General features: G+C 40.4%; 1 protein-coding gene across 2 annotated transcripts in view; it reads right to left on the minus strand.

The window, feature by feature from the left end:
* Window positions 1–4851: 4851 nt before the first annotated feature.
* Window positions 4852–11195, minus strand: part of SRSF3 (serine and arginine rich splicing factor 3) — a 7632-nt gene continuing 1288 nt past the window's right edge. The window contains exons 1-7 of one of the 2 annotated variants that reach the window (XM_045294796.1): window positions 10770–11025; window positions 10260–10444; window positions 9277–9484; window positions 8349–8483; window positions 6029–6067; window positions 5718–5804; window positions 4852–5621 (exon numbers count right to left, since the gene is read on the minus strand). In XM_045294796.1, the coding sequence (XP_045150731.1) occupies window positions 5594–5621; window positions 5718–5804; window positions 6029–6067; window positions 8349–8483; window positions 9277–9482 (495 nt within the window). In that variant the 5' untranslated portion in view covers window positions 9483–9484; window positions 10260–10444; window positions 10770–11025 and the 3' untranslated portion in view covers window positions 4852–5593. Of the gene's footprint in view, window positions 5622–5717; window positions 5805–6028; window positions 6068–8348; window positions 8484–9276; window positions 9485–10259; window positions 10445–10769; window positions 11026–11195 lie in introns of those variants that run through there. The other variant, XM_004710738.2, reaches the window with a different exon arrangement.

Raw genomic sequence — 11195 nt, forward strand, 5'->3', positions numbered from 1 at the left:
GGGTGTAAACCCCACCTACAGAAACCAAATAGATGAAGGCAGGCCTGTCCATTGTCTTTATCAGCAGGGAGTGGGGCCCACTGCAGTCTGGCAACTGATTGCCCTCTTGGGGAGGATGCCTACAAGCATCTAACCTCCCCCAACTTTACAAGTTTCATGGATAGATTTGTAGCACACACATATTCCTGGGTATTTTCCCAATTGCTTTTCCAGGCATGTTCAACTTGGGGACTGAATGTGTATCTACTGAGGGCCTTTTGTAGGAGTGTGGATATAATCACATTTAACTTTTCAACTCTTGCCCTTTTCCCTTTATCACTGCATCACGCTCACTGGATGTATACATCTTTCATCAGTTATGTGCCCACCAAATCTACCGTCCCTCCCTACACCCCTGGTCACCTTCAAAGAATTTCTATGCACAAACCTTTTAGCAGCAGTGGTTAATAATTGTTCTGTTTTTACTCATCTCCTCTAAATCCCAAGCTGAGGTATCCCCACCCCCCATTTGTTCTCTTTGATGTATACCACTGTGTATATATATATATATACCAGCTTGTTTATCTGTTGATGGGCCTTTGGATTACTTGTGAAGAATGCTGATGGACATGCATTTATTTGTGCCACTGCTCCCATTTCTCTAGGATAGTGGGATGGCTGGATCAGTTATTTTTCATTCCAAATGTAGGTGCCATACCATTTTCCAAGTGGTTACGCCATTTCACAGCCGTTATCAGCGATGTATGAGTGGTCCAGTCTGTATTTCCATCAGCAATATTTTTTGCTATTATTGCTGGAGTGAGATTATTTTAATGTTTTACATGGGAGGCTCTTGAATACACTCACTGTTCATTCACTTGACATGGTTATGTTCCAAAGGGCAGGTTGTAACAAATTGGCATTAGATAAGTAAAATGGAGGATAACTCTATTACATTACATATTGGATGATTACATCACTACATAACTGCCAAATTCTACCGTTAAACCATTGCCAAATTTTCATAACTTGTCAAATCACTGGGAATCTTGGCCAGCCCAAGTTGGCATGTACCCTTAAAAGTGACAGCCAGTGTTACTCTTGCCTCACACCTCAGCACATACTGTCAATGGGCAAATGGTAGAATTTTTTCCCAGTTGGAAATGCAAAATGTTAGATAATTGACAAGTGAGGATTAAGTGTATTTAAATTACTATAGCCTCTACAGCAGACTTCCACTCACCCCCTTCACTTCCTTTAGAATGAGTAGTGGCAGAAGTACCTCCTCAGACTTTACAAGGGGGGAGAATTTAAGTCAATGTCAGCCCAAGGCTGGTTTGAGGCAAAGGCCAGGGATGCCTCAACCCCTTTTGACCAGTTTCACACTATGCATTCTCAAGGCATGATCTTTCTGCTAGCTTTGCCAATCCCTTTGATGGCACACAGAACTCCTGTCAACAGGCCCAGGGGTGGAGGAGTGGGTCTTGTTGTTTGCAAGCTGCCCAGCCAAGGCACAATTCACACTGCAGCAATGAATAGGAGGAAATAGTATATGGTTAATTGCTTCATGGTCTGTTAACATAACTGATTGCACCCAACTAAGATTACTTGATATTCTGATCCAAAACTTTGTTTTCAAGTCTTTAAGACACTCAGAATTTTGACCAAACAGGTCACATATAGAACAATTTCATATTCTCCAAGTATAGCTTTGGAGTCATAGAGGATCTATCAAGAGCAGAAACGATTCCCGACATCTTAAAGCCAAGTAAGTTTGGCTTAAGTAGTTTAAAGCTTTCCTTAAACAATATGCTTATAAAAGTGTGAAGACAGCAACTCAAAAGGGCACAATAGGAACCAGTGAGGGCAAGAAGTTTTCTGTGGATGCAGCACTCAACGACTGAGAATGGTAGCTCAAGCCGAGTATCAAGGCTGCTAAACTGTCCCTAACAATGCAGTAAATTTTAGAAAGCCAAAAAAGGGCCAAGTTTCACACTCACTATTCCTCATCCGAAGTTCAACTCTTATTCCAAAGGGGCCAATACCTCGACCATACCCACTAGTCACAACCCCAAATCCTGTCCATTAGTGAAGATGGAGACCCAATCAGTGCCAGTACATGCTTACCAGCACAGACTGTTTTATATACGAATGACGCCAAGTCAGATTTGTAATGACTGCTTTTGACAAAGCAAAACTGCTTTGATTATCCTTGGCTGTAATCTTTATAGGAGCTGCCCTGGTGGGGCTTTAAGTGAATTGCTAACCGGAAGGTAAATGATTCAAACACAACGAAGCAAACAAGGTATATGTGCTCCCATAAAATACCCAAAGGGGTCAAATGATCCTTCAAAGGGGTCACCTAAGACTATAGAAAAACACAAATATTTAAAATATATAACTATATAGTTTTGTGAGTAAGCACTAGGCTCTATGTTCAATTTGTAACAATGAAAATACATCCTGCAAATATACTTACATTACAATTCTATCAGTAGCAAATTTAGTTATGAAGTAGCAACGAAAATAGTGTTATGGTTGGGGGTTACCACAACATGAGGAACTATATTAAGGGTCACAGCATTAGGAAGGTTGAGAATCCATGCTATAAAGGGTGGTTATGAGTCGTTATTTTTTGAATCTTCACAGAAGCATAATGCCAGGTTCAAAACATCTGGAGATAATAAAATGTAGTGATTAAACAAAGGTCAAAACAGCGGCCTAAACTAGCCTGTGAGTGAATGAAGTCTTTTCCTCTTGGTATCCCACTCCTTCAAGATATTTGTCATGGAGAAGGCGTGACCAAAACACAAGTCAACATTCTAGTTTACAGCTACTTAAAATTTACTCATTGAATAGGCGTGTGTAATATTTTATAAAGCAATTCTGGTGGCAGAGAGCCAACTGGAAAAAAAAATAAATTTCAGATGCCCAAGGCTAAGGCTTTGCTTAGAAAAAATTTTAAACTTTCTTATATGACTTCAATGTCCTTTTCTAATGATCCACGAAAATAGAAAACACACCTTTCTCCACCAAAAAGAACACTAGAAGAAAAGCACTCAGGGTTCTTCAGCATTGCCTCTTGACTTTGGTTTGGACTTGTCTGCAAATAAAAACTTGTCACTAAAGAATGTTATTGCAACCAGTAAGTGCTAAAGGTTTATGTTGGCAAGGCTACCCAGTGCTAAATGAACTCAGATCATTCATACCTAGACTCTTCTGAAAGACAGTCTTATACCAAAAGTATAATGAAGTAGAAGTAATCACCATTTTAAGACCCCACCAAAAGCTTCACTTAAGCAGGGTAGCATTTTAAAAAACAAGACTTCACTATTATCAAAGTCTTTATAAATCTTACCTGTCTTTAGGGAGTAAGAAACATTAAACTTGGCTATGACAACATATGATGTATGGTAACATTTAAGTAGCACACGATTCAAAAACGTACCTGAAAGTCCTTTTTAAGTGTGGTTTGCCGCAGACCACCGGTATCGTGTGCTTGGCTAATATTTTGCCTATTTTCTTGTACTACAGTTACTAACTAGGCCCACTAAAAGTCGAGAAATACCTCATATCTCAAATTCCTACAATCCCAGCAAAGCAAACGGTTAACAAAATAATGCAGCCTCAGACACATCACATTATGCCATCCCCTTTCTGATCCTTGCCATACCGTCAAGTGCATGAGTTTTTAAAGTATCCAATAATTACCTACAGAATTATACTCCTACCAGGTTTATGTCATTCCTCAGGTATTTTAATACGTGACACTTTGGGAAAAAAAAAAAAAAGGAGGCCACAGTGGAACAAGAAACAAATTGAAGCATTACCAACTAGGTATTTCAGGAGTCTGAAAATAAAAGCACATTAAGACAATACTACGCCAATGGCTTGTCCTCTCATCACTTGGGATGTTTTCCAAATTTGAGGGACAAGGGACCAAACCAAACCAACTGCCATCAAGTCAGTGCTGACTTGCAGCAACTCCCCTACCCCTTTTATGGGTTTCTGAGACATCAATGGCTTATAGTAAAAAGGCCAGTATTTCCCTTGGAGATGCTGGTGGTTTTAACTACTGAACGTGTATGTAGCCCAATGAGTAACCAGTACACCAGTAGCCGCAGGGCAAGCCACCCTAGAAAACTGAGCCTATGTGCCTAGGAGCAGATGTGTGTCCTGCTCAAAGCATAATGATCAGCATTATTCTTGACCCAGAGTTCTACCACACAAGAAATTTCCCAACCAGGCATGCATCAGTATATGTAAAACCCTGCCTACAGCAATCTAAAAGAGGGTGAGATACCACCTATGGATCACATCATTGATAAGCGCTGGCCTAGTCATTTTCAATCCCTCTTCTGCCAATAGAAGAAACCTTCCTACAACAAATTGTGATTACCCTAGATAACATTCGTGGTAACATTTAAACCAGTTTAAACCCTTAGTCTGCTTTAGGTGGAATTTGACTGCTATCAGTAACCTCTCAGCACTTTGATGGAGAACTGAATTTGTATACTGAAGAAAAACTCTCAAACACATTTCATACCAGTAAATTAAGCACTGATTTAACCTACTGAGGTCTTTCTGTACTTTCTCACCTTGGCTTTCTCCTAAAATATGGGATATTTAGATATGAGAAAGTACTGCAAGAGCAGAGGTCCCCAAGCCAGAGCTCCCAATAAATCAGCAGTCTGACACCAACTTTCCTCTCAGATTTGCATGCAAGGATAAGAGGACAATTGCAGATTCTATTTGTTTTTCAAAAACCCTTATGAACTCAATGCAATGACTCATGTCTTACTAAAGACAGTCAAAATAGCATAAACTCAAGCTACCTTGAAAGAGCACATTTAAACAAAACTAAGCCACAAAACTGTTGCATTTTGATTTAATCTAATAGCACACAAATGTGATTACAGTTCCTAAATCTTAAGAGGAAGATTATGCATGCCTCCATACTATTCGTTTCTTCACTTTTACATTTGAACCATGTGAAAATTTACATCATGATGGATTAGTTCAGAATTTCCATGCAACACCTCAAAATTATGCAGAATTGAAGCCATTAAAAAAAAACAAAAGTTTTCATGCTAACTGAGATGTAATGGGCAACTTACTTGGTTACAATGTACTCTAAGTAACTAAATGCCTAGAAATAATGGTGGTTCACTTTATAGTGGACCCTGAATTGTTTTTTACCAAACAGTTAACTACTAAATCATTTGGGTGACAACTAAAATTCACTCCAAAGATTAACCCAATGTTTCCCAGAAAATAATATAACCATCTTTCATGGACAAAAACCGTGGTAGTGGATTCAACTGACTAGTCTACACATTATGCTAACATTTTATTACTTCAAAAGCACTTTACAAGGAAATATATAAGTATGGCTTCCAATAGGAATGTTATACTTGGACTTGGTAACCAAGCTTACAGATCTGAGTTTTGCAGGGAAAAACAGGCTTTCAAATTAAACAATGTATAAACCAAACAGTCTTCGGGATTAAAGTCAAGGCTTCTGAAGACTCAAATACAACGTGACTTGTCTGTACACTCCTGTCAAATGATGCATTTCCTGTACACACTACACTCCGTCTGCAACTCCATCTTCTCATTTTCTTTCATTTGACCTAGATCGGCTAAGAAATAAAACAAAACAGCAGTCATTGAAACGGCTTCTTTTGAGGGACATGTTTTATATTTACATGATCTGCATCACCAGAGATCTTTCTTACCTACGAGACCTCGAGAAGGAGCGGGACGGCTTGTGATTTCTCTCCCGAGACAGTGATCTCTCTCTCCTCCGGTCTCGAGAAAGGGACCTAAACAAGGAGCCAAAATTAGGGTCAGCAACAAAATGGCCTTTAAACGAGTCTTTTTAAAAACGCTAAGTTGATTCTTTCTGAAAATCAACCACCCAGGATTTATATGCCACACTTATTCAAGGCCTGTTCCACAATAACCCCACCAATTGCCAAGAGCGAAGACAAAGAAAGCTGCTCTTCTTCCTGAGAATCTGGCCCCCACAGAAGGCACTTTGATTTACCTGCTCCGGCTGCGAGAGAAGCTTCTCCTCCTAGGAGATCTGAAAGCAGAAAGGGGAAAATTAGGCCACATCGATTACTATTGATGGCGAGAGGCCATTTCCCAACTTTTCAATTGAACTGCTGGGCCCAGGGAATGTGCCGAAGATTGGCACCCATCGTCCAAAAAGTTTTAAAAAAAGAAAAAGGAAAAAAACAAACTCAAAACTTTAAAAAGGAAAGAAAGGTGAAAAAAAAAACAACAACAAAAGGGCATGGAAAGATTAAGGAACTAAAAGCTCAAAGTGAAAAAAGGCAGGTCATTCCAACCATGGATTCACTTTAATCAAGAATGCTTCACAGCAGATCTGTCCAATGCAAAATTTTAGGTCAAACTAAACTCACTACCCAAACACCACACCAAAATGTAGTCCCCACAAGTAGTTCCAAAACAGTACCATAAGCCAGTATTTGGAACCCATGCAACCCAGAAGTCCATGACAAGACTTCGGTACCAGGTGGAGGGTGTACTTTTGTGGAAATGCGCTAGGTGTAAATACTGATGCCTTTATTAAGTGCTACATTAGAACTGCATTTGTGATGTCACATTTAAGGGTGTACTTAGGCTTATCCAAATTACCTTAGCTTGCTTGGCCCACTTTACCCCAAAAATTGTTTTTAAAATTTGAAAACTGTTAGTAAAACCATTTAAAGGTGATAAGGATTCAACAAATTTCTGCTAGAAAGGTAAGCTTACTGTTAGATATATATTAAAATTTTTAGTTTGGCATCTCACACATGCAAATAAGTTTCACTGGAAAGTCTAATTACATTATGAGTTCCCTATCACCCTTAAAAGTTTTATTCAAGCAATATATATGTACGTTACCATTCAATTATGCACAGCCAGCCTTTGATCCAGAAAAAGAATTACTTTAAGCCGCTTACTCCTTATTTTAACCAGCAGTAAACTGTATAAGCAGGAAAAACTTACTAGTTTTGGGTTTCAACAAGCTAGAAATGGTGAGGTGAGGCTGCCGGACTGACGGCCAGGAAGAATTTGCTGAAAAGGTTTTGCCAGATGTTGCGTTGGATTTAGTTGGTTGGCGAAGGGGGTGTTGTGGATTTTTCCTGCTTTTTGGTTAGCCGAAGGCTGTTGCTGTAGTTGTTGTGAAGACATTTGGTAAATAAACAGCTGAGCTGATTGGCCAGGAATGTGTGGGCGGTCGAGGTGGCTGCTGCCGATTTTGGTTAAGGTTGGAGAGAAGGCTGAGAGAAAACAGCATGCTCGGGAACCAAAGGGCGGTGCAACCTGGCGACTGGCCATGCCTGGGTCATGTGAAACGACACCAGCCAAGCTGAATGGGGCGCGCTGGTCACATGACGCTGAAAGGGGTAGTTGACTGGCTAATGCAGACTCAGAGGGTGGTGAGAAGAGACATGATGGTGACTCTGTAACGGGGTTCATTTTTATTAATAGATGGACCAAAAAGCACAAAAAAAAAAAAAAATGAAAAACAAGCCATCAGTACAACCATCTATCAGCTAACAAATACTCTTATTATGATGGGCAACAGTGTGTTGTTTTCCAAAACAGCAAAAGGGGCAAGATTTTGAACTCCTTTCCCCTAGGACTGCACTCACCGGTAAGAGGTAAATTCAGTCCTGCAGAAATTATTTTGGAGGTTTGAGGAAATGTGGAGTTAGCACCCAGACAATACTGCCTGGTTCAAGGATGATGCCATTTTCAATTACAAGGGGAAAAAAAGAAAAAGAGGAGAAAAAAAACCAACAACAAAAAACCAACAACCAAAAATGAAACAAGAAACAACAACAAAAAACCACCATGGAATCCTCTCCTATTTAGGTTTCAGGAACAGGTGACTGGGAATACTTTTTAGCCCCCTTCATTGGTCAGTGGCTTTAGTTTCAGAAGGATTTCTACTTTACCAGTTGTAACATTAAAACAGTTGTCTGTTTCATAAATATTACAATCTTGCTAATAGTAGAAAGCACATTTTTGTGAAGAACTAGAATTGAATGTAATGTTGGTCTTTATAGAGTCAAGAAATGGAAAAAGGCCTAAACTGAAGTACAAGGGAAGACTTGGAAAGATGCAACTACTGAAGATGAGCTAGAAGACAGATCCAAGATAGAAGTTATGAACTACCAACATGAAGTGCGCTAGAGACAAAAAAGCCAACACTCAGCACAACTCGCATACCCCGAATCTACTGCCCAGCACAGTGCTGCATAAAAACCTCAGATTCGAGTTCAAAAATCCATCAACATACTTTAAGAGAAACAGGCCACTACACTTTTAAACACAACTCCCTCAAGTACCTGCGGCGAGGTGGAGGACTCCTTCTCCAATAATCATCGCGAGAACGACGACCCCAAGAGGGAGGTGGGCCGCGATTCCGACTTCTTTTTTCACCATTTGACAGCTCTACTCTCACTCGGCAGCCACACAGTGTTCTGGAAGGGTCAATAATAAAATCTCAATATATTACTTCAAAGTCCCTAACAAGCAGCAAACACATTTAAGTTACCATTGTGTTGTTTCCAACTCAATCCTTTTGACACCATTTTGAGGATGTGTAAGTTGAATTGATTCTATGTTATTTAAAACCAAATTTAAAGCAATTTATTTTTGAAAGTACTAGTCACAAAAAAAACCCACTTCTTTTAACTGATTCATTATAAGAGCCAGCTTAAATAAGGGACTTAATGCATGTAGTTTTTCTGAAAAATCCTCCTGCATCAGCTACGTTTGTTGTGTCCCCGATCTGGTATAGAGGTTCTTACGCATTTGTCATCTTCTATCTGTGGGAGTACTGAAAAACAGCTCTTCCTGCCATTCCATTAGCTTGCAGCCTAAAGTTAATTCATTGCATGTTTCCCATTTCTGCAATCTGAACAGTACCATTTCATAAAGCCTTATTATACCTTTTATAAAAAAACGCAAAAATAAGCCCTTATGATACCAACCATCATGAATCTATAAAAATTATCGGCTAGCTTATAACCCAGCCACTCCCATTATTTAAAACCCCAAAAGACTTTGGATTTACCATTAAACCTTCCTTCAATGGCCTGCTGGGAAAAAATACTTTTCCTCCCCACTTTCACAATTGCCTAGGGACCCCTTTACAGAAAAGGACCAAGTAAATCCCCAGTAACATCAATTTGGTTTGACAGTCCACAAAAAGTCATTTACAGCAGATAGAATCTAAATAAATCTAAGGGACAGTTCCTTACATTAAATTACCTTCCATCCAGCTCTCGAACAGCATCGGCTGCATCCCGAGGATCTTCAAATTCAACAAAAGCAAAGCCGGGAGGGTTTCTAGCAACCCACACACTTCGGAGTGGGCCATAATACCCAAAAGCTCGTTCCAATTCGGTTTTGTTGCCATTGTTTCCGAGGTTACCTACATAAACCTTACAGTCCAATGGACAGGAATCACGATGCATTTCTGTAACAAAAGTAAAAGTATAAAACAGTAATCATTAATCAAAATGTCCGTTACCATACAGATCTGAGAGAAATTCTTTAAAGTACTAAGTGGGAAATTCTGTATGGTTTCCTAGGGTCAGGGAGAATAGAGATGGGTATTTGCTTAGTTTTCGTTAAGGGCTGTGGAATAAAAGCAGGAAACCAATGCACAAGGTGATGGGTAATCCAATAACTAAATTGTACATTGAAAGATATTCAATTAGGGTGGGGGAGGGGGGAGAAAAAAAGGGAGTTGCTACCAAGGGCTCAAGTAGAAAGAAAATAATGTCAACACATACAAATGTGCTTGATGCAATTGATGTATGGATTGTCACAAGAGCAGTAAGAGACCCAATTTTATTAAAAAAAAAAATGCTGAATTAAACAAAGGTTTTGATACACAAAGGGGCTTCAGAACAATTGTGTGCAAATCCAAGCACTTTTGAATTCCCATTTTCCAGCCCTTTTATCAACTTTTAAAAACCTCAGCCATGCATGCAGTTATTAAAAATATAAAAAGCCATTTTTTAAAAAAAAGTACCCTTTGGGGAAAAAAGTACCCTTGAAACACTCACCTCTCCAACCCTTCATTCACCAAGTTTCCCTCCCAAGAACCCCAAATCCCACAGGCATTGAGTGAAACCCTACATAAGAGGGGACTCATGTAGCCTCTTCTTTCCCCAGAGCAGGAACCAGTACAAATTGAGGGGAAGACTACTTCAGAAATGAAACACTGAGATACATTTACTACATACCATCTGGGCACTGGGTTGAGGGGCCCCAATGACGCTGTGGCACAAGGGCTGGGTAGCTTACAGGAGCCTCCCCAGATGCTGGGCAGAAGATCAGGCTATCAAGTGCTGGCTGTAGGCCTCGGGATACCCTTCTTTAGGTCGCTAATCAATGCAGAAGCAGTGGGTTTTGCGAACCCAATCAGGGACTGTAACAGTTAACCCCCCAAACAAGGTTTATTAGAAAAATAAAAACTGGTCCACAGCACACTTGTCACTGAAAAACCAAATGAATACAACAATAAATTGTTTAAAGACACGTTAAACCATCAGCTGATATAAATCATCTTTCTCAAGTCCAAGACTACGGCACAATTTTACTTTTAAAAACCACCACCCTGGGAACGCTATGGAAGCTTCCTCTTCAACAGGTAAGAATTCTAGCAGTACCTGCCATTTAAGAGCCAAAACTAAAAATCGCTGCAATAATTTTTAAAATACCCACAACAGCCCAAAGCAGTCCAACACACTGACCTTCATTCATGGCGTGGTGAGCACTGACAACGGAAGTCAGCCAATCCACCAGAGGGGCCTCACAAAGAGCAAGGAAATAATCCCTTCACCTCTTTAATCCCGCGTTCCCACGACCTTTTCCAAGCTCCCAGTGCACGTGCTACAACAAAACCATGGGAAACGCGGGCAATCCAAGCCACACACACAAGGAATGCGAGCCCACGTCAATAAAGCAGCCTGAAAGGCAAGTCGATCGACAAACTATTAGTGATCACTAGGGAGGCGGCCGCACGAACGGTCCTGGGCTTTGGGCTACGATACACCGACACCCCCCCCGCCGTGGTTGGCGGTTCCAACCAGCCCAAAGGCGCCCCGGACGCTGAGCAACCTGCTCCCCCAAACAGCCCCCCGAAACCCGACGGAGCGCAATTCTACTTTCCACACGCG

This window comes from Echinops telfairi, unplaced genomic scaffold (assembly GCF_000313985.2).
Source record: "Echinops telfairi isolate 266 unplaced genomic scaffold, ASM31398v2 ScPeMD7_3533;HRSCAF=4204_1, whole genome shotgun sequence".
NCBI classification, from domain to species: domain Eukaryota; kingdom Metazoa; phylum Chordata; class Mammalia; order Afrosoricida; family Tenrecidae; genus Echinops; species Echinops telfairi.